The sequence below is a fragment of the Perna viridis genome, chromosome 6 (assembly GCF_037379345.1).
Source record: "Perna viridis isolate PV_CMFRI_1.1 ecotype Kerala chromosome 6, ASM3737934v1, whole genome shotgun sequence".
Lineage (NCBI taxonomy): Eukaryota > Metazoa > Mollusca > Bivalvia > Mytilida > Mytilidae > Perna > Perna viridis.
The window spans coordinates 34,975,615-35,003,526 of record NC_142450.1 but is presented as its reverse complement, the minus strand read 5'-3'; the positions used below and the strand labels follow the sequence as shown (position 1 = coordinate 35,003,526).

General features: G+C 33.0%; 2 protein-coding genes across 3 annotated transcripts; one reads left to right on the top strand and one right to left on the bottom strand.

Annotated features, from left to right (window-relative positions):
* Window positions 1-5,151: 5,151 nt before the first annotated feature.
* On the bottom strand, window positions 5,152-8,243 carry LOC148614707 (cystatin-B-like). Its single transcript, XM_088589000.1, has 3 exons — window positions 6,542-8,243; window positions 6,208-6,309; window positions 5,152-5,934 (listed from the first exon to the last, which is right to left on the bottom strand). The coding sequence occupies exons 1-3, from the start codon at window positions 6,653-6,655 to the stop codon at window positions 5,758-5,760; spliced, it is 393 nt and encodes a 130-aa protein (XP_088445126.1). The 5' UTR covers window positions 6,656-8,243; the 3' UTR covers window positions 5,152-5,757.
* Window positions 8,244-10,983: 2,740 nt separating this feature from the next.
* LOC148614706 (isobutyryl-CoA dehydrogenase, mitochondrial-like) lies at window positions 10,984-27,118 on the top strand. 2 transcript variants are annotated; one of them, XM_088588987.1, is made up of 11 exons: window positions 10,984-11,128; window positions 13,448-13,548; window positions 13,992-14,161; window positions 15,126-15,235; window positions 15,784-15,860; window positions 16,200-16,337; window positions 17,238-17,373; window positions 20,791-20,888; window positions 21,789-21,941; window positions 23,000-23,102; window positions 24,863-27,118. In XM_088588987.1, the coding sequence occupies exons 1-11, from the start codon at window positions 11,014-11,016 to the stop codon at window positions 24,931-24,933; spliced, it is 1,272 nt and encodes a 423-aa protein (XP_088445113.1). In that variant the 5' UTR covers window positions 10,984-11,013; the 3' UTR covers window positions 24,934-27,118. The 2 variants fall into 2 exon arrangements, with proteins under 2 accessions (XP_088445113.1, XP_088445114.1); XM_088588988.1 differs by having other exon boundaries at window positions 11,063-11,166.
* The last annotated feature ends 794 nt before the right edge of the window (window positions 27,119-27,912 follow it).

The following is a 27,912-nucleotide window of genomic DNA, read 5'->3' as shown; positions in this document are numbered from 1 at the left end:
TTGTATGAAATCCTTTGTCTACATGGATAAACTTGGTATTTCCCAAAAGGTCGCGGTAGATTCTAACATGCAGATAGGAACCATCTCCACAGTCGATCTGAAAAATGTAACAATCAAAGTTTAAACTATTGTTGCAACGTTGCAACTGTATAAAGCATGGGATTTCTATTGCATACACACTGTCAGTATACTTTAAAATTTGTATATTACAAAAAAAAAACAAAAGAAAAAAATTTTTAAAAAGATAGTTGTTCTTAAACGTATTGAAAGAGCTTTAATGATATTTTTACAATGCTGACTTGTCTTTAAATGACAAATGATTGCACAAATGACTACAAGAGAATGAAATATTTTTATTTGCTAACAGACAACTTTATTTCTTTAAATTAGTTCGTGTAAATCATAAATCCCTAAATATCTATAATAGGTTATTAGTTTTAATGAATTAATGAATAATTACACAATACCTTGATGAAATAGTTGTGACCATTTACAACTTGGTCTCTGTAGGAAATCACCTTAAAATCGGGATAAGGTACACCGGCATGCTGCAGTCTCTCAATTTCAGCTCGGAGCTAGAATAATGCAAAATATAAATCAAAGTTATGAAACGTCTTGTTTTTAAACATCGTGTATTGTTAAACAGCACTAACAACAGATCTGAAATACGTAAAACTAAACACGTGTATATGCATAACATCAAAATAACCTTTTAAATAACTATTTATCTTGGACCAAAGAATTAAGTAGCTGTCTTTGTAAGAATCATACAAAATGTGATACACCCCAAAAGATATTTTTATTATTGTAATTATGTTGTTTTATGGGTCTATACTATGAAATGTATAATTATTCATTTAAAACTGCCTGCTCTTTGGAGATAATCAACATTGAAAATCAAATAGATGGTATTGTATTTGAGTGTTATTTACAGAGTTATCTCCCCTAATTTTGAAATCTACAGTGCATTCTACATATTTTTTATCTCCTACGAACACGGGTTATATGAAAAAATGAATGTTAATTTCTGTTTACTATGGCAATTCAACAAAGTATCAAAACTAAAAATATGTAGTCTTTTTTTTCAATGAATCACATTTTGCATGGTTCTTAGCTGGAGTGCTACTTAAAAAACAAGGACAAAATAAGACAGAAAGATCTAATCTAAAGTAAACAACCCTATTTTGATCTACTAATACATAATCATTGAGCAATTTTATTATCAAAAAGAAATGAAGAGTAACAGAAAAAGCGAAATTCAAGCCTTTTAAAACATATGACGAAACTAAGGCAACCGAGACAAAACCAACAAATATTGGAAAAAAAATAATAGTACTTACGCCAGAGACCAAATTTGTGATGAACGGATCGGCAGTATGTACAATACCCAATCCTCCGGGCAGCTGTGCAGTAGCGTGTGCAACAAGGAATACACAGAAAACAATGACAAACTTCATGTTCACTTTCCAGTGTCCTACTTAGAGAAACAAATATGGAAAGATGCTTATATAGGTACCGATATAGTAGTGGTCATCCCAGCTGCTGTGTTTTAATGTTTCCCCGGGGTGTTGTCTTTGATTCTTACATGAAAACAGCAGCTTGGACCCCTTTGTTTGTTATAACCAACGCAATTCTTGTACAAAAAAATCAATTACACTCTCCCTTTGACATCACCTTATTGTCTTATTTCATATAATTATCCTGTAATTAAAATCATTAAAATAATACTGATATGTACTTACGCACATCTTCAGTGTAAGACATATTATATGTGGTTTGGTATCTCATAGGCAGACCATAATTTATACCAATTTAGCAGCTATACTTTTGAACAAAACATAACTCTCTATGATATTTATTTATTTATTGCAGTCATGGTTAAAATGCATATTTCTATAATTGAAATTGAATTAATTGTATAATTTAGTTTTCATAAATCAAGTAAATTTAAGGAATAAATGGGTTTTGACAATATCACTTAAAAACTAAATAAGTAAATAATATTTGACGTGTCATTAGTATGTTTGTATGGGTATCAAATACTCATGGTATTTTGTCACACATTTCACCTTTGTAGAAAATTTTTTGTCCAATTGTATCTTAAAAATAATAGAATTTTAAAAAATACATCATATGAGAAAGGAACCATCAGATTTTGAAATTTAACAAAAGATCGAGGTTTTAAATTTGAACGATATAAACGACGGGATTATAATCGTGTTCTTGGAATTAAATTACATGTTTGCTTAACTGATGAAATGCTTTTTCTCCGACGCAAACGGTATAGTTTTGTTTTTTACCCTTTGACCTAACAGACGCTATTCCCTGGAAACGTCACCTGATCGCAGTTCAGTTTCCCGAGTGGCCAAATACTGATAACTTAGTTGCGTTCGAAAAAGACTGTATCGAAAATTAAAAATAAATTGCGTGCCATGTGTTATTTCCTGAATGAAATGTAGAAAATTTTTATAGGAAATGAGGCTAGATGTTGCATTCTTGGCCAACGTGCTTTCAACTGAAGTAAAATTATGTATTCTTAAAATGATATATTGCATCTGGTCCACACTCCCAGTTTTTAGTGGAGTCAGAGTCGCTCATTTGTTTTTGTTGTTTTGTGTGTATGATTTTAGTTACTTTGTGTTCTTTGTTGTGTATGGCTGTTTTCCAGGTTAGGTTTTTGTCCCTGGATTGCAGTCTTTAGATTACCGCTATAACCTTGGTTCCCTTGAGTACATTTTGATTAACAAAAATGTGTGAAATGGTCTTATTCAAAAATGTTGCTTTTAACACAAACGAACATTTTCATTATGTAATAAAATTGCCTAAACGATTGAACCGATGGAACATTTCGTATTCGCTTAAGACTTTGATTGCCAAAGTAAAAATTGTTTGACTCAGGGGCGGGTATCTGCTTTGCAATGAAGCGTTCGGGCATAATTTTGTTTCCGTCTTGAGTCTTGATATTTTTTGGTATCATAACAAGATGTCTTTCTGTGTTTAGGGTTGAGAGGGTTTTTTTATAATTTCTTTTTCAGTTTTTAAACAATTTTAAAATATTTTCAATCTTAACGATTGAAGATCTAGATTGCATTAAAGTAATTAGTAGTTATTATTTATCGTAAGATACATATGGACATCAAGTATATAGACAAAGACTTGAGGTTTTTACGAAAAGACACTCAGATTTATTGTACCATATGTAGATAAAGTACAGTCGAAGGTCACATCATGAAAGAAAAACGTAGTGTCACAATTTAGTAACGATAGTACTCATATTCATTTTGTAATCATACCCTAAACCAAGTGTATCATATTCATAATACTGATATGGGTCTTTTTCTCAGCATATATAGGTTATAATGGAGCGACTTTATGTTAGAATGTAAAATGCAGAAACAATGGCCGAATTTTTTAATCTATCATATAATTTGGCACATGGAAATTCATGCTTGACAGTTGTAGAATTTAATTCAAATAGGTAGCCTTCGGTACATCTAATGTAATGTCAGATGTAGAATAATTTAATAACATTTCCTGAAGGACAAAAGCGAATGGAACATTTGGTTGACCTTCTGTACCTAGCTGACCAACAGAACGAAACCGATGGAAATTACGTTTCACTGGGTGGAACTTATCGGATAGTCTTTAAAACTCTTCAGACGAGTCGAACCCGCTAAGATAAACTTACGTTTGTCATTGAGTCATTGAGTTTGTTTGGAATTAATTTTATGTGACCTTTAAGATTTTACTCTAAAATACCTTATAACATGCAGCTATAATGTAATTATATTCCAATGTTAGATTTCTTCAACGGGTCATAGTTTTCCTTTCCTCGTTTGTGTACCCCGGACTTGACTTTTTTATAAGCAACTCGACGGGTGTTTCTAGGAAAGCAGAGGACGCTTACCCTACCGATACACATGGTCCATGCTCCAAGTTTTTTGTGGAGTCCGAGTTGCTCATTTGCTTTTGTTTCTTTGTATGTATAATTTTAGTTACTTTATATTCTTTGTTGAGTATGTCTGTTTTCCATGTCTGGTTTTTGTCCCTGGATTACATTCTTTTGATTACCGCTATAACTTTGGTTCCCTTGATTACTCTTAGACCCTTTGTTTAATTTTGTTTACCCTGACCCGCTCTGTCTGTTTCCATTTTATAACTTATTTGTTCTAGTTTTGGTGTTCTCTTTTATTGCTTGAATTATTAAGACTTGTTAACTTAATACAGATAAAGACGAAGGTAAAGATAACTAACGAATTTTTTTAATGCAACAACTAATGAACTGGATTTAGAGGCAAAATCACCTTCCGTCATACTATTCAAGAATGTATTTGTGATCAATATACCTCAGGTGAGATTATTCTGTCGGTGCAAATCTGTAATACTTAATGTGTTCATATCAGTTTACCATCCATCTATTGTTTCAAGAGATGGTCAGCTATAAAGGAAGATGGGATACAGGGGTGAAAGATAAGAGACGAGGGGCAGTGTAAATAAATATATCAATGGCATATCAAGTGACGGTTACCAGGGTTGGAGATAGAAAAAGTGTGAATATGAAGGTGTGGGTGAGAAATGACTGTTTACCTTCCTTTTTTTTCTTCGTTCAATTTGTTCTGTATTGGTTTGGAAAACAATTTCAATGTGCTATCATTCCTTTTTTTCTTTTTTTTTTTTTTTGGTATTCTAATTGTTTTCAAAATAATAATAATAATCCCCGATACATTGTTATCTTCAGCAATAGGTTTCTCCTTGTTTTAAGGAGATAGACCTAGGGTAAGAGAAAAGCTATTGAAATCAGTGATGTGTTTGTATCATATTCAATTTCACCAAAGTCTATCAAGCTTTCATTTGAAATAGAATGAAATTATTCCAAGTTACTTTGATGCTTACATAAAATTGATGTAAAATTCTAAATACAAACGTTCCAAAGATTTTTAAGAAATGCTTCCCTTATCCTAGGTCTTCTTCCTTAATTTAAGCTGCTCAGTCGTAATATACAGACACATGAAATAACAAATAAATTCAATCAAAAAGATTGGAGTAAAAATCTTTATAAAAATATCTTTATTCAATAAATTATTTGTATCATATTTACAATACTTAATAACAAAGATTTATCAAAAGAAATAAAGAGTAGAGTGAGTGAATCAGAATATTCAATGACTATAATGATAATTGTCCAGCTTAACAGCAAGTTCATTCTTACATAGGAGATGACTAAAATACAAGACGCATGAGTAAAAAAACACTCGATTGTTTAAATACATCATTTCAATGCCCTATAGGGACAATATTGAAAATACAAAAAAAAGCAATCTGATCAAAATAGGTATTAAACATGCAGCTTTATGCCGAGTACGTCTACGTCTTCTGTAAACCAGTCGAAAGGATTACAAAAAGGTTTGTGTGTGTGTGTTTTTTTTTTTTTCGCTATAGACTTGTACATTAAGACAAAAAAGTAAACGGTTAACTAATGCATAAACATTGAGTTTTAATCATGCTAATAGTGGATAGGTAATTGAAATATTTTATATTTCTATACACGAAAAATTGACGTTTCATTAAAATGGAATTTCACTGACACGAGATGATCATGACAGGCCGACATACTTTGGCAAACATAATCTCATTATCCTGTATCTGTTCCTCTCAATGTAATTTGTAGCATTTCAAGAATTAAATCATGCTGAAAGGAAACATGTCTTTGAAAACGAAGGACCCTTCTGGAAAGATCATACAGGTTATTGTCTAAAATTATTCCGTTTTCGTCCAGTTTTTAAGAAATAATTTTAGTCTCTTGTGTTTAACTGGTGAATCAAACCATGATATTGGGGACAACCTAGTGTGGCCCCTCTGTACACCAATCCTGGTAAAATGTCCGCTCAGTGAATGGAACACTTTAACGTGAATATATTCTCCACCTATTTTAATCTGTTGAAATAGAAAAGAAAACTTTAATAGTTAACAAAGACGTAATAGCAGGTAGGCAAAATATAACTGATGAATTATTTCGGGTTATATATTAAAGTATCAAACCCAAAAAATTAAAATGAACTCGTATTTTTTTTTCATTTAAAAAATGAATATGAGCCAATAGGCGTGTGTGTCTATTTAAAAAAAACAATAGAATGATTTTTTTTTCAGTTTAGGTAAATCATTTTTCCTCTCTTTTTTTCTAAACACACTCAATCAATATATACATACTTTAAGAACGTAGTGGGTTCCAGCCACCGTTTTCCTTTTGAATGCAACTACTCTAAATTCTGGAAGTCGTCGGCCAAAAAAATCTTCTACTCTTGACCGAATCTAAAATAAAGTCGACATGAATGAAAGTAGGGTTATATCAACGTGAAAAAAAAATTTAAAAGCTTATAAACATGACTCGAGCGAAGTATTTATTTTCAAACAACTTAATACATACATGAACACATTTTTTAAAAACTTTCTATTTGTGTGAAACACCAAGCAAAATATATAGTGTTCTGTTTATTTAAGTAAACCAAACAAATTGATAAATAAAAAAATCGAAAATACAAACCTGGCTGGCTACTTCAGTGACTTCCTCGTTTGGTTTTCTTATACTGCCCATATTCATAGAAGAAACTGTTATAGCAGCTGTCACTACGAGACAAATCGTCAGTGAGATGTTCATTTCTAGAATCTGCTTTTCAATATTGCACAAACCCGATACCTTACTGTCACGCTAGGTTCAAAACGTGGTGTAATTTATATTACCAGTCCCCAAAACTACACAAACAAATCTGTCCTTAAGGGTTTTAAAATATTTCACCAAAGCAATATATAACCGACCATTAGTTAACGTCAGTACAGTTCATATGGCCAAAGTCGAATTGTCTGCAAGCATTTACAGAATTGTTCATAACCTCATTCAGAGGAGTGACAGTTCGGCCTATATTGCCGTTCGCTGATTTGTTGGACATTGATATATCATTTCATTCACACCATTTGGTGACTATAAAAAGCCATGACCTTAAAATCGTTCATACTTCAAATATGACTGTTCTTGACAAATCTATTACTAGTAATTCCTTTTCTAGTTGTGAAAATCAGACATTCTTGTCAGACCAGGTGATAAAAGGTCATTGTAATGACCTCAGAATTTCTAATACTAGGTCATGAGACATATAAATATGTTGTTTAATACAATTAATTAAGATGTATGTGATACTATAAATTCAAAGAATGTTCTCATTCAGTGCATTTTGTAGCATTTCCTACATAATAAGTGTTAGATGGTGCACTGTTGATGAGCGTGTAGCCTGTCTTTTATGAATGGTGCGCTGATGATTGGCGTAAAACATTTCTTATATGCTTAGTGCACTGATGATCGGCGTGAAGCATGTCTTACATGCAGTGTATAGGGATGATGGGCGTGTAATATGTCATATATTCATTATGCATCAAGAATAGTCGTTTAGCATGTCTAGTATCCATGGTGCGATGTGGATTGGCGTGTAGCATGTCAGACATGCATGGTGCACTGAGGATGAACGTGTAACATGTCTGATATGCATAATGCACTGAGGATGGAAGTGTAGCATGTCCTACATGCATTGTGCACTGAGAATGAGCGTGTAACATGTCTTATATGCATAGTGCATTGGGGATGGGCGTGTAGCATGTCTTAAATGCATCGTGCACTTAGGATGGGTGTGTAACATGTCTGATATGCATAATGCACCGAGGGTGGGATTGTAGCATGTCTTATATGCGTAGTGCACTAGTGCACTGAGGGTGGTTGTGTATCATGTCTTACATGCATAGTGCGCCAAGGATGGGCGTGCTGCAAGTCTTATATTCATGGTGCACTGAAGATGGGCGTGTATTATGTCTTATATGCATAGTACAATAATGTCCAAAGTAATGGGCTTAGGATGGGTGTGTAGTTTCGTCTATATGTATATTATGGTGAGAATGGGTATGTGCAGTATGTCCTAACTAAGGAAGTTAGGACGGGTGTGTAGTGTGTTCTTCACAGTTGCTTGATTTTGTTTGTTTGTTTGTTGGGGTTTAACGTCCGAGCAGCAATATTTCAGCTATATTCAGACGATGAACGTGAAATTGATGATAAAATGAACATGAAATGATGATGAAATGAACAAGGGATGGGACACAAGGACAATGGGGACGACAAATTTTGATTGCCACTGGAAATAGGGAGAGGTCAGGGGTACCCCATTCCACCACCTGGGGCACACATCCCAGTTGCTCTGTGGGCAGAGCGCCCTAGCCCCCGGCTAGGGTTGTGAGCACTATTTAGTCGCCTCTTACAAGCTTACCGCTGCTGCAGGCCTATTCTTTTAACACCCGGACCTGCACGGAGACACAGTTGCTTGAGGATGGGCGAGTAGCATGTTATTCAACGGGTCATAGTTTTCCTTCCTTCGTTTGTCTACCCCGGACTTGACTTTTTATGAGCAACTCGGCGGGTGTTTCTAGAAAAGCAGAGGACGCTTACCCTACCGGTGCGCCTGGTACATGCTCCCAGTTTTAGTGGAGTCCGAGTTGCTCATTTACTTTTGTTACTTTGTATGTATGATTTTAGTTACTTTATGTTCTTTGTTATGTATGTCTGTTTTCCATGTCTGGTCTTCGTCCCTGGATTACATTCTTTTGATTACCGCTATAACCTTGGTTCCCTTGATTACTCTTTCAGTAGTTGGTTATGGGTTGGTGTGTAGTATGCCCTATATGCATGGTGCGCTTAGGATGGTTGTGTACCAAGTACTTTATGCATGGTGTGTTGAGGATATGTGTGTACATCATGTCCTAAATAATGCACTGTGGGTGGGTGTGTACGATGTCCTATGTGCATGGTGTCCTGAGTAGAGTGTCTTTAAACACTGTGGTTGGTGATTCCGTGTGGATATGTCAAAGATAGGCTTGACAATCTGAATTTCTTGTTGTATGATCATAAAAAGTGTCGAATGTTTTCATCAAATTTCAATTCAACAGAATATTAACAATTATATGCTCAAAACTGAAAGGGAAAAACCCTGCGATATGAATAATTCGACTATGACTAATTATGTCTGTCTTTTCATTTACTTTAGTGTTACTTATTTGAAAAATACTCAATCTTGTAGATGATGTATTACGCACAATGTAAATTTTGTATTTATGCTGTTCTCATATGAATTGATGTTTGATAGTGAACCAACTTTAAGTAATTTTCGAAAAGTACCATTGCAAGTTGTAATAACTTGTGTCCAATTCATTTGCTGAATTTTAGCAATAAAATATATTTAATCGGGGCTAAATCTATTTGAAATATGCCGCCATTTCGAATGAATCAATCAAAAGGGCTTTGACTTGACTTGATACAAGGACTTCGTGTTCACGCCCGTTGCATAATGAAGATTGTACATGTTAAATTGTTGTATCAAAATCAGAGGGAATGGAAGTATTGTCGTACTGATATTGTCACATTGTATGTGCTGTCTGGGTGTACGAATTTCCTTTACAGTTTACTTTGTGATGGATTTAAGAGTAGGTTAAATAAAAAAAAATTCTATTATATTCTATTCTTAAGCACGTGGCTTGAGATCAGTCAATCCCAATCTGATTAGTCATTTTTCACCAATTTCCTCTTACGAATGTGTCGCCAATACATATGATAGGTGAACAAAATTTTCCTATAAAACAAAACAACAACAAAAAAATAAAATAGATAATTGTACCTACCGCTATATCTTTAAAATAGCTTAAAAATCGACAGGTCGTTTAGATTAAAAAAAAAACAAACAAACAAAACAAAAAAACAAAAACAAAAACAAATGCTAGTACTACACCGAAACTGTATGCATTTTCCAGGTAGTTATGGTGAACGTATATTGATAAAAGTATTAATACTAAATAACAAGTATCACCATCCCGAAACTCTATGAACGTCCCACTTGGATGTCTTTATTCCGTCTGATAATATTTCATAATTTGTTTTTATTTCACAAAATGGTAAGGAAAAAATTAATATATTAAAAAATGGCAATTTATGTGTAATATTCGTGTTTATCGCTATTTTATTTAAAATCCATTGATCTCGCTATACGATAATTTTCAGTCTCACGCCAGTCGAGTGAGAATGAAAATTGTCGTTTTGCTGCACAACATACTCACGTCACGTAGCACGCCGCCGAAAAATAGTCTGTAAAGGAAACTTTGCAGCGCTTATAAAACTTGCATATCTAGGTTACGGAAACTGAAAATAAAAGAAAACTGATACCTTACACTTCAGCAAAACAGCGAAAAACAGATTAATTTTTTTTTTTTTCAACTCGCGGGAGTTTCTCGTGCACATCTCGTCTCGTAGAGCAACCGCTCGACGAGATAAGCATGAGAGACTCCCTTTCGTTGAAAAAAAAATCATCTAATATTGTTTGCCGGTGTCGCATAACAGTGTTAGAAAAGCAATTGCGAGAAAAGAGAAAAGAAAGAGGCGGAAAAGAAAAAGATTGTAAACTCAACGTAATTATTTTTTTCTGAAATAAATATAATGAATTCATAAACCGACCCTATCGCATGTCCACCTTCGAAGAGCGCATAAATATAAGAAGTCTCTGGTCCACCATAATTCCTTGGCCCGCTCGGATATAAAATGTTGACATTTTGTGTTTGCCGCTGCCTATTATTTTTGGTCCAGACCCATATATATCCGGTTGGATCCAGGATTATGTCGGACCCATGCCACATTCTCTAGCCGGAAATACTACTACTATATAAGGGGTTATTAACGTCCTTGACTACCCTGTCAGGTCTCGCACGGACGGCCCAATTTAGTGGGCTTTAAATATTTTTTTTTAATTTTTTAATTGTATTTTTAACAAAATAAAAGAAACAAATAAGTTAATAAATAAATAATAAAAGTAAATAAATAAATAAATGTTTAGTCGAAAATTGTAGTGAAAAAAAATAGCCAGAAAATTCATTCTGTCAAAAATTTATATGACACCGGTAATTGCTTTCCAGCGTGAAGGAAGGTATAGTGCCAAAATGTCAGCATTGAAAATAGCGAAGTTTTCGACCTTGTTTTGCAGAAAACTAAAATTCATTCCTTGCATAAAAAGAAATATTGGAGATGTGTGGGTTGACGGAAGTTGTATTGATCGTAAGAAATGTTCTATAACGATTTTGGACATAATACGGGTATGGTCTAAAATGTGTAACCCGTACCAACATTTCCCCGTACCCAAGTACTATTTTGTCAATTTCTTAATTACTGCATGATATTTCCAGCTGAAAATTGATACATACTTACTAAATGATATGATGGTTAGGCTAGATATAACGATATATAAAATGTTAGTCGAAAAAATTGATTTTATTCTATTTTCTCTAGGTCTAAAATGTGTAACCTGAAATTCCCGTACCCAAAATCAAAGTCCAGTATTTTTGTTATCTGTACAATTTTAATGCATATTTGACATTAGAACATCATGATATTATCAAAATTTTCATTGACGATAAATTTAAATCGCATCAGACTCTGTTTATGAGACTTTGTTTTTTATTCTGAATAAGATCATATCCATTCTTTGCTGGTATGGGGATTGACGCTAGGTACGCTCAAAATTCAAACTCAATCACTTCTTTTTTTTTTTAAAATATCAAATCTTTCAAAACTTTACCTATAGTCTTTAAATGAAGTTATAACCTCTTAATGATTTTAGAAAACCGTAAAATTTGGATAGGAAAGTGAGAAATAGTCAATAATTAGTTTGGTACGGTAACTTCCGGTTACACATATTAGACCTTGTGACTTCAGAAAACCGATCAAACAAGAAATATTAGAAAAATATACATTATTTTATTGATTAGAAATTAATTGAAATCAATAATTTCCACATCTCATGCGATTTTCAGTTCTTAACATACTGTAAAAATGAATATATTAGCAAAACATTATTTGAGTACGGGGAAAAGTTGGTACGGGTATGGGTACTGGGTACACATTTTAGACCATACCCATAATATGTGACAAACTTAAATGTCATGTCAGTCAGACCAAAGACAACATTAGAAGCAAAGCTATGTCCCACTATAAAAATTATCATGATCAATAGAAAAGTTGTTGAAGTGCAGTATCCCTACATATTGCCATTGAAAGATTTTTTTATAGAAATAATTTTGATATGACAAAGGCATTTGCCTTAAGTTCGAGCAAAGCATTGTAATTGGATAGGTTCGCATTTGAGTAAAATGGACTTCATGTCATTTATCATTTGGCATTTGTGCAAAATTTGATGCAGAAAAATTTTATCGGTTGGAGCCAGCAAAATATGTTCCAAAATATTTTTAATTTTAATATGATGAAGGTGAAACCTTTTAACACTCCCAAAGAAACATTAATTAAAAACAAATACTATCTTTAAAAAAGATAGCTGACGTGGTAAAATTTTGTTCTTCTTACTTGTAAGTTTCTACTTTTCATTCAAGAAAATAACACACAGCACTCAATTTCAGTTTTCGATACAATTTTTTTTCGAATGCCACTAAGTTATCAGTATTTGGCTAATCGGGAAAAAGAACTTCGATCAGGTGACTTGTGTTTCAGTAGAAGAGCGTCCTTAAGGTCAGAGGGTAAAAAGCAAAGCTATACCGACTGCTTCGAAAAAAAAAAAACAAAAAACAAAAAGACATCTATTTGACATTTCTGTGAGCAGGGAAAAAGTCCATCAACGATGCATTGAATAAATATCACAAAAAGGGATGTGATCCACAGTTGATGTTTACAGTTTCAAATGAATGCAAACTTGAAAGAAAATAAAACAATTTTTGTTAAGGTGTAGTTTGAAAAAGAATGACGATGGAACATTCAGTATAATAAAATTAATAACATATAGCTTAGAGAGTTTGTTACACCTTGAAAATACATTGTCACCCTTGTCTATGCCCTCGGAGTGACAATGATTTTCATGGTAACAAATTGCTCTATTACCTTCTTTATGTTATTACCTTACTATAGAGTTCAGCTACTTCAAGGTCAAATCCCCCTAGTATTATGGATAATACAATTATTTAGATAGATAGATTTTTTTTATCTTTTTTCCTTGCCTTGTGAATATAAACCATTAAGTATTTTTTTTTTAATATTTTATGCTAGAGATCTAATTAACACATTTTAAGGGCATTATTGCACTATCAACAACTCACTGGTACTGTTCTGCTGTGTGTTATTTTAAGTATATTCTTAACAATATTTTATGCATGTCTAATAATTATTTTGAATTGTTATACAATTATACAATTATGGAGAAAATAGCACACGTGTTGAATGCAACTTCAGAAAAAACTGCCTAATTGCATCAGGGAACGGTTAATACTAACAAATTGTTCATATATTTGTGTACATATTCTAGTCACTGATAAACAGTGCTTCATCCATTTCATATTGTTTTCAATAAACTTTTTTTTCATGAATTTCAAGCGTCTATTGGATTAACAGAGGAGCAGAAACAGATACAACAAATGGCTACAGATTTTGCTAAAAATGAGTTGCATCCAAACATGGCAGAATGGGATCAAAAGGTACACATACACTGGACAAGTACAAGTGGTTAGGCTAGAATTTGAATTTTCTACCCATTTACTTAGGGCTTGTTACTGCAGTCAGTATATAAAAACAAAATTGTTTCAAATTTGAAAAGAGCATTACCTTAAAAGTTTTAATACAAACATGTTAGTTGGTAGTTGACACTATTTCTGGCAAAATATTATTTTAAGGCCTGAGTAATTTATGTACAAGATATTTTTAATGCTAAGAAATGAAGGTAACGATGTCTAGAAAAAAGTTAGGGAAAAATGTAATTATGGAACAAAAATCATATTCTAATAAAATCCAAGTATAATAAATTGAAAAATTATTATCTTGTATGCATTTCCAACTGTGAATTTTTCCTCCGTGGTTAAATTTCATCCGTGGAGAACCCTGCAAGCTTACATTTGATTTTTTAATAAAATTGTCTTGCTAGGAAATATTTCCAAGGGATGTATTTAAGAAGGCTGGACAGTTAGGGTTTGGTGCAGCATACTGCCAGGAAGATCCTGGGGGGACAGGACTGTCTCGCTTGGACGCATCTATCATATTTGAAGCTTTATCTCAGGGATGTACTAGTACAACAGCTTTCATCAGTATTCACAAGTAAGTGTTGAACTGTTATAATTCTCACATTCTTTGTAAAAAATAGACTAGTATTACCCGTAGCCTTTCCTGATTTGCCGGACAGGGCTCTGACTCGTATAATAAAATTTGTAAACTGAGCAAACCCATGAGTACCGGTAGCTTATTAAATGTCAGTCTCTGTTAGAATCAGGCAGTGAGTGAAACATGGTATGCAAAAGCTTATCATTTGAAATGTGATTTGACTATTTGGACCATCAGAATCCAGGAAAAAAGACAAGATTTTCTATATCATTTTGGTAAACTGAGTTACAATTTCATTGAAATGCAATGAAATGAACATGGTATGCAAAAAAATCCACCATTTTTAAATGACCCCATATTTCCAGCAATGTCCCCTCAGCTATTTGCAGGGACCATGATAGGGCAGACAACTCTGTCATAAGCCTCATTTTTCTAACATTCTATTGAATAATTTCTGAGCCGAACCAGTGATGCAGAGATCAAATAATGGTCTTTTTTTAATAGAGAAAGCATCCTTGAGTGAAATTCTATTGTCAGATTGGTGGATTTTTTACATGCATGTTTCAGATTTTTCCAATTTTGCCTGATCCTTACAAAAACTTAAACTTGAGAAGCATCTTAAATGCAATTTTTTATCATTGTTAATTTATTTTGTTACATGTATATTTTTTTGTGAAACAAAATCTATCTATGTGATCTAAGTCATACCTAAAAAGTCATACCAAAACTACATCATCATCATGAAACAAATACATTTTAGAAAAAGGATGCTATGGGGGAGCTGTTTGTTAGTTAACAATGAGTGGTAGACTTTTCACCCTCCAATTGTATTGATTTTGAATCATTTATAATTACATGTACTATAAACTGGACTCTGCCTCTGCAGATTTTGTTAAAAATTCTGCACTTTTTGTTCTAACAATATTTTATCCAAAATTAAATGGTCAAACCTATATTTAAGCATGTGTGCATGGATGATAGATGAATTTTCTAATGATAATCTGAGACATCAGTGGATACCACAGCTAGCCAGCATGGAAAAGTTAGCATCATACTGCCTCACAGAACCTGGTAAGCAAATCAGTTGTGTTGTTAGGATGGTCCATATGAAAATTATGAATGGTAACATGATACCATTATAGATTTAAAGGGCTAGACAAATAAATTTCCCAAAGTCTCTGATTGGTCACATAAAATGCTGGCTCCTAATATATAAACACCTTATTGATGAACACAGACAATAGAAAATCACACTGGAAGATGTCAATTCACATTTTCAATTGTGATAATCCTAGTAAAAGATGTAAAATTGATTAATCAACTTAAATCACATTGAAGACCAGGTTTATGATCTCATGAAACTGATACTAAATTGTTCGTTTGGAAAGATATGGTATCAATAAAGCATCTAGTAAATTGTGGTATTTTGTTACCAGCTGTATGTTACTATTATGTTTTTACAGACATTTTTTTTTCCACTTTTTTGTGGAATTCCGCCATTTCAAATACTGATTTTACCATTACGATTCTTTTTTTTTTCCTGTATATTTACTTTCGATTTTGCCAATTTCCACTTTGTTTGTTGACCTTGTAAAATCATGTCTTTTTTTAAACTCCAGATAATGGGAGTGATGCAGCCAATCTAAAAACCACAGCCAAACTTGAGGGAGACCATTATGTCATGAATGGTACAAAGGTATGGGTATCTATACATCTATTTAGACTTCATTTTGTTACATAGCCAGACTGACTATTCAAGTTAATGGTACAACTTCATGGGGTTGTATGAAAATCTTAACAAAATACCTGCTGAAATCCTCAAGCAATATTAGGCAGGAGAGTGTAACAAAAATGCCACCTATTTACAAATGATGAGAACATCTAGGAGAAAGTGATTCACTGCATTCAATTGAATGATTCTTTTTGGTTGTTTTATACCTGAATGCATTTCTGAAAAAGTTTCAGTCATGTTCAACATTTTGACAGATTTATAGCTCTTGTTTATTTCTATGATATTCTTTTGTTATTTTTTAAGGTCTTTATTAGTGGAGGAGGAGATACAGATGTTTATGTAGTCATGTGTAGGACTGGAGAACCAGGACCCAAAGGGATCTCTTGTATACTGGTGGAGAAAGGATCCCCTGGGCTGTCATTTGGTCAAAAGGAGAAAAAGGTTAGTATACCACAGACATAAAGATTTGATTATTTATTGTACGCAAATAACCTATTTTCATAAGATAAATCATGCCTTATAGTTTTGTCTTTAGAGTCAAAGATGTTGTATGAAAAAACTTAAGAATTTTAATAAGAAAAACATAAATTTTGAGAAAATTAGGCCATTTTAACATGGCTATTTTTAAAAGATTTTATAGAGATTTTGTGCTTACATGTAAAATTTTTGGAAATGTGAAAAAAAAACTTATCTGATATTCTTTCATACATTAAAAAAGAAAATTTGGGTCACCAAACATTATTTTTCTAGTTCTTTCAAAAAAGTTTAAAATCACTGTAACATTACGATAGGAAATATTTTCACTAATTATCCATCCTTGAAAGAGACTTCAGAGAATAAATTTTACCATACACGTGTCAAATTTTGTATATTTTAACAATTATTTGTTTACACCAATTATATCATTCATTATTTACTCTTAGATAATACATATTTCTGTATGATTTGCAAGATGACAGAAAAAGATGTTCTTCATAACCTAAAAATTGTAGACGTTTTAATTGATGGATACACATACATGGAAAAATTTGAAGGGTAGCCTTGGCTGTATTGCATTTCATAATTTTTTTCAGTTCTCAATAGAAATAAAAATCTATATGGTATTGAAGAAAGCTTGAAATGCTGCTGAATTTTATGATTTCAACATTCTAATCCTAAAAAAATCATTTATTGCATGAAATCGAGCATACATATAGCTTGCTTCAAATTTGATAATTCTTGTCAGAACTACTTTTGGTTTAAAATCATTATTGTAATGAAGAAACAGTGTTTAAAAATATTTCGCCATTGATCTCTTTTTAAAATAGATTCTCCCTAAAAGAATGACATTTAATTTGACAGTTAGGGTGGAATTCTCAGCCAACAAGATCAGTGATATTTGAAGACTGTAAAGTTCCTACTGCTAATGTTGTTGGTAACCTTGGTGATGGATTCAAAATTGCCATGAGGGGTCTTAATGGTGGAAGAATTAATGTAGGTCAGTAAACATATTGGTATGGGTTCAGTATAATTGTCAACCAACTTCAAAAATTGAAAAACAATATATCATATTTGTTAATTACACTATAATATCAGCTTTTCTCTGTGTTGAATTCTGAGCAAAATGTAGAATCATATGAAGTAATATTTTTTTAAAGGTACTGAAATGGAAAGACCACCTTTGCATTAAGTTGGGCTCTTATGATAAATCATACCCACATAAACAAAAATAAATAACCTTTAATGCAAAATGCGCTTTTCTAAAATGCTCAAGGCTATGCAAAGTTCAAAATGTTTGAAATATAAGAATAGAGCCATCTTGCAGAACTCTCCTATCTGAAGGAAGATCTTAGCCAGATTTTATTGATTTTTACTGATAGCTTCCAATTCCAATTCCATGACGTCACTAAGTCAATTTGGTACTGATACAAGTACTGCAAATAATATGTAAACAAAGAATATTCCGTAAATATTTCTACGATCATGTTTATCTTATCATCAAAAGATGATGACTTGTCAAGCTTACGATTGCACAAATGATAAAAGAGAAATGTTCTGAAGGTGTTTTTTTTTTTTACCAGCAACACGAACATTCTTCGGAAGTAGCCATAAGATTTTCCTTTCAAATACTAGTCATCTGGCTGCAAATCCATTGTTTGCCAATGATGTCTGATATTTGCTTATACATTTTGTTCCTCAATCTCTTCTATTTATTTTAGGTTGAAAGTATAGGGGAGAAATCCCAAATTGGCAATTTCTTCGGACATCGTAATCAATTACCTATTTACTTTCACTTTACTAACCGACTTCGTGACGTCACAGTTCAACCGGTCATGGTGGCGCCAATGGGAGCGGGAAATTCAAATTTTCTAATTATAAATCTCAATTTATTAATTAAGAAAAGGTTTCAATTTAATTTTCATGAATATTTAACAGATTAGTTGTGATATTTATGGCTTGCACAATAACATGGTCTTCTGCTTTAATTTATCTTGAATCTACTAAAGATGGTTGAAGCCATAATTCAGAAAAAAAAGTCACAAAATAGTCTAAGAGGAGAATGCGATAAATATTTTACTATAGCTGCTCCATTTTTTTTCTGATTTTGAAACTTTCAAGAGACTCTACTTTTCATCTTTTCTTTAAGGTTTAAAAAAAGTTAACAAAGTGTAAAATTAAATTAACAGAGGATTTAATTAGTGTGTAAGTTTTCCCCCTCTACTCAACTCTGTATAGCTTCATGTACTTACTTCACTTAATTAAATTAATTTTCTTCTATTACTTGAAAAGTTAAGGTTCTTCCTGTTTCATATTAATGTTTAAAGGTTCTTGTTCCCTTGTTACAGTACAGAATAATGTTAAGTAGGTAATTTTCTTAGGTTGCTGATTTTGGCGTATTTTTGGTGGTCTGTCTAAAAACCACAAATTTAATTCCACAAAATATTTTCTCAGAATTTAGTACTTTAGGCTAAAAATCACTAATTCCACTTTCCATAGGCTTCTATGCTAATTTCACAATATTCAATGGCTTCTCTGGACTTTACCTTAACTTTAACCTGCAAAGGACTATATATCAGCATGATTCTACATATGTCAGCTCACAATCCTCAGAATGGCATGTGGGGTTAGCAGACTTGCAGTGCAGTACTGGTCACCGGAAGTGAAGGGTCTATAAATAGCATGGGAAATCCCAGTGTTTTCACAAGATAGGGGTATATTTAAAAATCATTATGGAGATTAGGCTTCACATCACAAGAAGCAAAATGCACCTATAAAATGTACAGAAATGTTTTTCCTTTCAGAAACTGTTTAAATTTTTTAAATAAGATGAGAACTTTTTTCACAGCACTATGAGGAACAGGGGTAATTTCTGCGTAGGACTATTTTTGTGTACGTTCCAAATGCTCATTGGTTGAATTGGTGGTCTGTAACCTAAAGAGTCACTTTTTGTCTTAGAAAAAATAAATAACTATACAGGTATCTTCCTACACACATACTGAATGCATTTGCAAAGTTTCAGTGAAATGTGACAAGTACTTTTTTAAATATTTGATTTTTAAATATAGGGTAACCAAGTTGTGCGAGCAAAAAAGTGACAATATTCTACCATACTTAAATGCATTAAATATTTGCAAAGAACTTTTTCTGACTTTTCAAATAAAAAATATCAATCACAATTTGTTTTTTAACAATATCAATGAAGAAATAGTTTTAAAAGTAATCATTTTCTGAGAAATTGGTCTATTTTTAAAAATTTATTTCTGACATGCCTCCCCCTTTTTCTTGATCACATGTCAAAAATCCTAAATCTTTAAATTTTCACAAAAGGTGATATATTTGGCTTTAAATTTGTAAATACAGTGTTTTCACATTAAAACATGACCAGTAAAGGGCACCTAAAGCAAAAAAAGTACTCAATAATGGATTTTCCATGTTACCATAGGGGAATGCTGATATGGCCTTAACCGCAGTAATGAAAGTGAGTTTTTCCTCATTTCTAACCTAATTTTTGCTCAGATCTACACAAAACTTGATTTCAAGTGCTTATTACCACCATATTTAGGTAAATATAGCCCTCAAAGTTTAATATTTGATATTTTTACTAAATTTTCTACACTTTTTACAAGATAGGACATAAAAATCAGCCTAAAAGACCAATTTTCCATAATTTGGACCTATAACTTAAAAAAATGCATATTTTGAAGGATTTTTGTAGTGTATTCCTCTCATGGCAAAGTTAACAAGATCTTCAAGTAGTTTAAAGCTATTTCAAGAAACTTTTCATTTTGCCATGGCTTGACCTAAGGCTAAAAACCACTAATTCTACTTTCCATAGGCTTCTATGCTAATTTCACAATATTCAATGGCTTCTCTGGACTTTACCTTAACTTTAACCTGCAGAGGACTATATATCAACATGATTCTACATATGTCAGCTCACAATCCTCAGAATGGCATGTGGGGTTAGCAGACTTGCAGTGCAGTACTGGTCACCGGAAGTGAAGGGTCTATAAATAGCATGGGAAATCCCAGTGTTTTCACAAGATAGGGGTATATTTAAAAATCATTATGGAGATTAGGCTTCACATCACAAGAAGCAAAATGCACCTATAAAATGTACAGAAATGTTTTTCCTTTCAGAAACTGTTTAAATTTTTTAAATTTAAATAAGATGAGAACTTTTTTCACAGCACTATGAGGAACAGGGGTAATTTCTGCGTAGGACTATTTTTGCGTACGTTCCAAATGCTCATTGGTTGAATTGGTGGTCTGTAACCTTTAAAACTCCACTTAGCATCGGTCATAATTGAAAACACCAACATTTATCATATACAATTTTGCCTACAAATTGCCATATTTTGCAACCACCATACTGAAGTCTACAGTTAATAGTATCCCTGATTTCTATTTAAAGGTTCATGTTCCCTTGGGGCAGCACAGAATAGTCTACAGTTAACAAGAGATTACTTAAAAGTTAGAAAGCAGTTTGGTAAACCTTTAGAAGATTTTCAGGTTTGTTGCATTGTATTACTTACCATTTCTTTGGTTCAGAATGAATTTTGGCTCAAGTTTCTGATCTTCATTCGTAGATTTCCAGTTTCAGTGAGTAGCCTGAAAAATTCAAAATGATATTCTTTGTGTAGAAAACTAATCACATTATTACGCCTGTATTCTTTTTTTTTTGTATATTATTAGTGAAGCTCCTTCTGTTATTTTTATGACAGAAACAAAACCAAGGAAAAATAGACAAAATAAATGGAGGAAAAATATGCAGCAATATTAACTCCTGTTATTTGTTTTGAGTTATAAAATATACGATGTTCTAGACTAGAACTGAGTGAACTCACAAAGTCACACAGCTTGCAACGTTTGAAAAATTTGTTGATAGGTTATCTCCCTTCCAAAGCATCCATCAAGAATTATCTTGCTTCATGGACACATTTATATGCTGCCAAACCTTGATAAAAAGTACAAAAACCCATTGAACAATTTAGGAGGAATCGCAGTTTCAAGATACATGGACAGACAAATATATTGACGGAAAAAAAATTCTTAGTTTTGTTTGCGAGGGTGTAAAAAGTTTATGTGATAGTTGATGGTAGTATGTACTGTTTCTGTTCATGTTTAAAATCATTTTCTGCCTAAATCATGCTCTACATTGAAGGCTGAGTGTTGTAATCTTTGTTTTTAACTCACTGCTTGACAGGCAGGATATATAGTCATCCTCATTTCTGCATGTCTCCTCATACTTAAAAAATAGTTGGTAAGCTTTGGTATCTGCCATCATTAGGTCAAAGTAATTTAGTTTGTGATTTTATAATATCTCTGATGTGGATTTTCTCCACATTGCAATTCTATGATGGCATATTTCGAAAGATGGACATTTTAGTATCAATTTATTTTCTGTTGCAGTATTTACAGTTTAAATTAGCAGAAATGGCAACAAAACTGGTGGTATCTCGTAACATCATCAGAACAGCAGCCACATCATTAGACCAAAATTGGCCAAATAAAGTAGCTCTGTGTTCTATGGCTAAATTCTTTGCTACTGAAGAATGTTCTAAGGTAAATATATTATCAAAGGATTATCCATGGAATAAACATAACACAATACTAATTTGCTAGGGAGGATTCATTATACAAGGCCAGAGTTAGAGGGAGTGCAGGACAAAGAGCAAACATTTTTTTAGTGGAGTTCTTAATTATTGGTCATCCTTAATGAAAGAATGGATGTTTATATGTGCTTTGTTAACTTTATGTGTACAAAAATCTGTTTCCTCATAATTCCAGTCTAATCAGCATATGTCTTTTTCATGCACTATGATTGGTTGTTCACCTTCTACTGCGTCAGCAATAACAGTTTTTACAACAGTGTTAATTCCATGTGCATGTTATAATCAAATTTGGCTACCATCGCTTTGACAAATTAGAGCTGATTTAGAGCTTGAAACAGTATTATCTGCTTTATTCCATTCATTTTTTACATTGTATATTCTAAACAACAATTTTGTAAGGATTTGGTTATCAGCGGCACCTTTTTACTTCAAAAACCAGCATTGAAATTGACAATTATGTCCTCTGTTGTTTGAATGCTGCCATTTGCAATATCTTTTTCGGGTGTCAAATTTACTGAATTAGAGTCCTGAAAAAAGAAAAAAGTTGAATACATTTCATATAAATTTGGTTTGTAAGGGTTAAACATTTTTTTCCAGAATTTATTGATGTGTAAAATGTTTTAAAATTTGTGAGTAAATGATCTCAGATTTTATATAATAAATGCTGGAAACAAATGTTTAATCCTACATTATAATTCTCCCATTGTTTGATTATTGAAAATCCATGTTTTCAATTTAAGGGAGAGTGTTACATGTCCAAGCCTTAGTCCACCCCTGAATAAGGTGTTCAGTGTTGATCTGTGGTAGTATTTCTCCAAATAATTGTAGATTAACGTGTTGAGACGTGTTATTGTATTTAAGTTGTGAATATTAAATATTGTATGTTAGATATATTTTTTATAGAAATTTAGGCAATGAAAAAGAATTGCATAATCATGTTTTCTTATCTAGGTTGAAAATAATGTTGCTTTACTATATATTTACTGTAAAAATAAACATTTATTTAAGGTATGTAATGATGCACTACAGTTACATGGTGGTTATGGATACCTTAAAGATTATAGTGTAGAACAATATGTAAGGGACACACGGGTTCATCAGATTCTAGAAGGTAACTATGATACTTACTTGAAGTTTATAGTGAAAAGCATGTAGTAGCACCCTTCACATGAGTGAGGAAGGATTTGGTAATCTAGTAGTAGCACCCTCCCCATGAGTGAGACAGCACTTCATGATCTAGTAGTAGCCCCCTCCCAATAAGTGAGGAAGGATTTGGTGATCTCATAGTAGCACCCTATCCATGAGTGAGGCAGGACATAATGATCTAGTGAGGAAGGACTTGGTGATCTAGTAGCAGCATCATTCCCATGAGTGAGGAAGGACTTAGTGATCTTGTGGTAGCACCTTTCCCATTAGTGAGTAATGACTCCATGATCGCATAACAGCACCCTCCCCATGAATGAGGAAGGATTTGTTGACCTAGTAGTAGCACTCTCTCCATGAGTGAGGAGGAATTTGGTGATCTTGTAGAACTCTCTCCATTAGTGAGAAAGAATTTGGTGATCTTGTAGCTCTCTCTCCCCATAAGTGAGGAAGGATATAGTGATCTAGTAGTAGCATCCTCCCAATGAATGGCCCTGTTCAGGTTCGGGTGTCAAAAGAATAGCCCCACAGCAGCACTAAGCTTATCGTAAAAGGCGACTAAATAGTACTCAGAACGCTGGTCGGGAAAACCATGGTGCAACTTGTTGGGAAAGATGCCATGTTCCTCACACATTGAAGAACCTTTCTGAGGTATTCTATGGGAGTATGAACGATTGGGCTCCACTACATGAGGCTAAATTGTCCGACCCTACCCACCTCTCCCTATTTCCAGTGGCAATCAAAATTTGTCAACCCCATTGTCCTTGTGTCCCATCCTATTTTTATTTCATCATCATTTCATGTTCAGAGCCTGAATATAGCTGAAATATTGCTGCTCAGGCCTTAAACCCCAACAATCAATCTATAAATCCCAGTGAGTGAGGGATTACTTTGTTATCTTCTTGTAACATCCTCCCAAAATATGATGAAGGATTTGGTGGTCTAGTAGGAACACCCTCTTCATAAGCGAGGAAGGATTTGGTGATCTTTTAGTAGTAACACCCTATTCATGAGTGAGGAAGAATTTGATTATCTCATAGTACTAACAACCTCCTCATGAGTGAGGAAGGATTTGCTGATCTAGTTGTGAAACCTTCCCCTTGAGTGATGAAACTTCGTGATCTAGTAGTAGCACCCTTCCTCATGAGTGTTGTAGGACTTCGTGATCTAGTAGAAGCAGCTTCCCCATGAGGGATGAAGGACTTTGTGATCTAGTTGTAACACCCTCCCCATGAGTGAGGAAGGATTTCATTATCTCATAATAGTAACACCCTCCCATGAGTAAAGAAGGATTTGATTATCTCATAGTAGCAACACCCTCCCATGAGTGAGGAAGGATTTGTTTATCTCGTAGTAACACCCTCCTCATGAGTGAGGAAGGATTTGGTGACATAGTAGTAACACCCTCCCCATGAGTGAGGAAGGGTTTGGTTATCTCATAGTAGTAACACCCTCCCATGAGTGTGGAAGGATTTGGTGACGTAGTAACAATTATGTCTAATTTTGTCCATCATCAGTTGTTCTACTTTTTTTTGAAGCTGTGCTAACAATACTGAAATTTTAGTAATAAAAGCAGCACAATATGTTGCTACCAATCCTACCAATCCTGTTGAAATTTATCTCATTATCAGAAAAAGGCAGACATGATCTAGTCAACACTCTTTTGTTTTTACAATTACATGATCTACAGCCATAGAAACCATAATGAATTATGTTGTTATATTGTAGGAACAAATGAGATAATGAGACTGTTGATATCTCGGGACATTTTGACAGATGGAGAGAGGAAATATGTATGACAACAGCAAACATAGATAAAAAAAAAAAAAACCTGCAAATCTGTGATAAATTATTGTCCAAGGGTTAATGAGATTTTTAAGATTTTTTTATAATTGGTTGGAAAATGTTAGATTTGTCACTTATTGAGAAATCAAATTTGAATAACTGTATGAATACTGAAGTCTGTGACAGTCTAGTCAGATTAATAAGCATTATTTAGGATAATAAAATTTAAGAATCTCTTCTTCAGTGACGGCTAGGTTGATCCCTACAAAAATGATTGCATTGTAAGACACTGTGTTCTCTTGTATTAACTGTTCACAGTGTTTATATCCTCATGTTTGTAGGGGTATTTTATTGTAAATATTGTCAGTGTCAGATATATTAGTATTACATCAGGTCTATTTTTTTTTAATTCAACCTGAGAATACTTCAGTTCATGTACGACATTTTCCTCCTCATGACTTCACATTACAGGAATTTTTTATATAGTCAATCCTTCAGTTGGAGGAAAATTCATTCTGACATATCTTTTTTTACTATGACTGACACAAGAGTTAATATTTCTATAAACACCCTATATGTTATTTACAGAATTGATATGTACTCTATTGTTACTGTTACCCAAAAAATGTAAGAACTAAGGCAACAGCTTTGAATGTTAGTGAAGAAAAAAGCAATTACATGGTAATAAATCTTTGTTCCTGATAAAAAGTATGTGCATTCCTAAATTATTGAAATCCAGTTCTGAGTTTTATGATGACATAGATTAAGGTAGAACTTGTCTTCATGAAGTCTGCTTCTGATCAAAATATAAATAGAACCCTATGTATTAAGTTCTATTGCTTCTAGGTCTTCCATGCACTTGTTACAAAGCTTTTGTTTTGCCTCAAACCTGATGAAATATATTCAGGTAAATTTCTTCACATATCTATTAATGTAAGGGGTCACTTTGCTCTCATCTGTTAAACTTGAAATCTTTAATGTGTCTTTATTATTTGCATCGATGTTGGGATCAGATTAAAGCATTCAGATTTCTGGTAGCACATCAAACGGCAACTAGAAATTTCAGGCTACAATTTCATTAAAAAAATATCAGTGTGAGGATTTCCACAAGTCCTTCATCAACTCAAACTTCAACCACTTAGCTAGCTTTCAATTTAAAGAAAGACTGAAGGATTTAAAGAAAATTTCTCCTTGAGACTTTTACGAAATCAGGCTTAGGATGCTCCTGGTACTCATTGCAGTAATGATAAACATTTCCCTATTTAAACATATATATGCTTTATTATTATTAGTTGGATTGCTATTTTGTTCCATAATTGAATGATTTAAATTTCATTGCAGTATTGTATTCCAATAATATTTTGACAAGTGAAACCCTTGTGTGCATCATTTGTGATTTGTATTATGGTTCTCAAGCTGCATGCTAGTCAAGTTTCTGCTGTCATGGTTCTCAAGCTACATGCTAATCAAGTTTCTGCTGTCATGGTTCTCAAGCTACATGCTAGTCAAGTTTCTGCTGTCATGATTCTCAATCTGCATGCTAGTCAAATTTGTACCATTATAGTCACTACTTTAAATCAGTCCCTGCTCATATGTTACAAGTAATTAGTATTCAGAATGCATTTTCAGGTAAAAAAATGATTAAAAGTTGCTCATTAAAATATAGAATTTTAACTTGTGCTTTGTATTGGTAAGTCCTAAAAATTATAAATACAGTTGTACTGAATTGTTTGTTCACATATTGTTTGTTGTCTTACTTTTAACTATTGAAATTGGGGCTTTTGTGACTCATTACTTCTTCTCATTATTGTGTTCTCAATGTGCATCTCCTATTTTAGATTTGATCCTAATCAATTTGGGGGTTTCACAAGGTAAAACGGAGACTTTTTATTTGTGAATTAGAGGACAACAGAACACCCATCTCTTATCCCCAATTCCTCCAATTCCACTGAGTGGAATTGAATTTAACTCTCACAGTATCTTCATTATGTGTTCCCATTGTGCACCTCTTATTTTAGATTTTGATCCAAAACTATTTTGGATTTCACAAAGCAAAACATGGACTTTATCATTTGTGAATATGGGGACAAAGGGGCTACATGCCCCTATATTTTCTGTCATTCAGATTTCAGATATAACATATTACAAAACTGCACTTAAATCTTACTTTGAACTTATGAAATATACAAGAAGTACATACTGATTTGTTTTCATCATAGTTACTTCAGTTTATATTTTTAAATAACTGCTATTTCAATATTATATCAAACTTGGTAACAAATGACTTTACCATGTAAAAAACCTGTAATACAATAATCGGGTTCTGACTGAAAAAGTGGTAGCTTTCAGGAATTTTGTCTATGTTTGCATAATACAGATTAATATAAAAGTCTGTGTTTACTTATTAAATCACAAGTCAACTCCTATTTAATTTCTCACATAAGAGAAGAACAGTTTCAGGGTCATGATTAGACAACAAACAAAAGCATTCCTTATTGATTGGTGAAGACACATGCTTATATTGATTTCACAATGAAGTGTTGGTAATAGTTGTTTTCATTTGACATTTAAAAAATAATACAAAGGGTAACTGACACCAGTGGTTGAATATCACAGTTTAAAAAGTAGGATTTTTAATTGTTAAAGTAACTTTTTTCCTACTTGGACCTATACAACCCCAATACCCCTCTTTCAGCTTTAGAGATTCTGACCTAGGTTTTGTGTCAAACTAGAGATCCAAATGGCTCTGTGTTAATCCATTCAAATCATTTGAACATTGTGTAGTTTTGAGGAATGTGAACCACTGAATAACTGTTCCTCTGTTAATTTTACAAGTAAAATTAACAATTTCAGCTAACATTCTGAATGTATGTACAAAATTCTGAATGTCTTTACAAAGATAAAATCATGATGATTTCACCAATTTTCAATTTAATCAGATTGCAAAAAAAATCAAAGAGTGAATATGTTTTATAATATTATTCGAAACGTTT

Bases quoted from the DNA above. Each gene is read 5' to 3' on its own strand.
- LOC148614706 (XM_088588987.1), top strand. From the start codon at position 11,014: ATGTCAGCATTGAAAATAGCGAAGTTTTCGACCTTGTTTTGCAGAAAA. The intron at 13,549-13,991 runs GTACACATACAC...TTGTCTTGCTAG, and splicing joins TGGCAGAATGGGATCAAAAG to GAAATATTTCCAAGGGATGT. The intron at 15,236-15,783 runs GTAAGCAAATCA...TTTAAACTCCAG, and splicing joins ATACTGCCTCACAGAACCTG to ATAATGGGAGTGATGCAGCC.
- LOC148614707 (XM_088589000.1), bottom strand. From the start codon at position 6,655: ATGAACATCTCACTGACGATTTGTCTCGTAGTGACAGCTGCTATAACA. The intron at 6,310-6,541 runs GTTTGTATTTTC...ACTTTATTTTAG, and splicing joins TCACTGAAGTAGCCAGCCAG to ATTCGGTCAAGAGTAGAAGA. The intron at 5,935-6,207 runs GTATGTATATAT...CTATTTCAACAG, and splicing joins GAACCCACTACGTTCTTAAA to ATTAAAATAGGTGGAGAATA.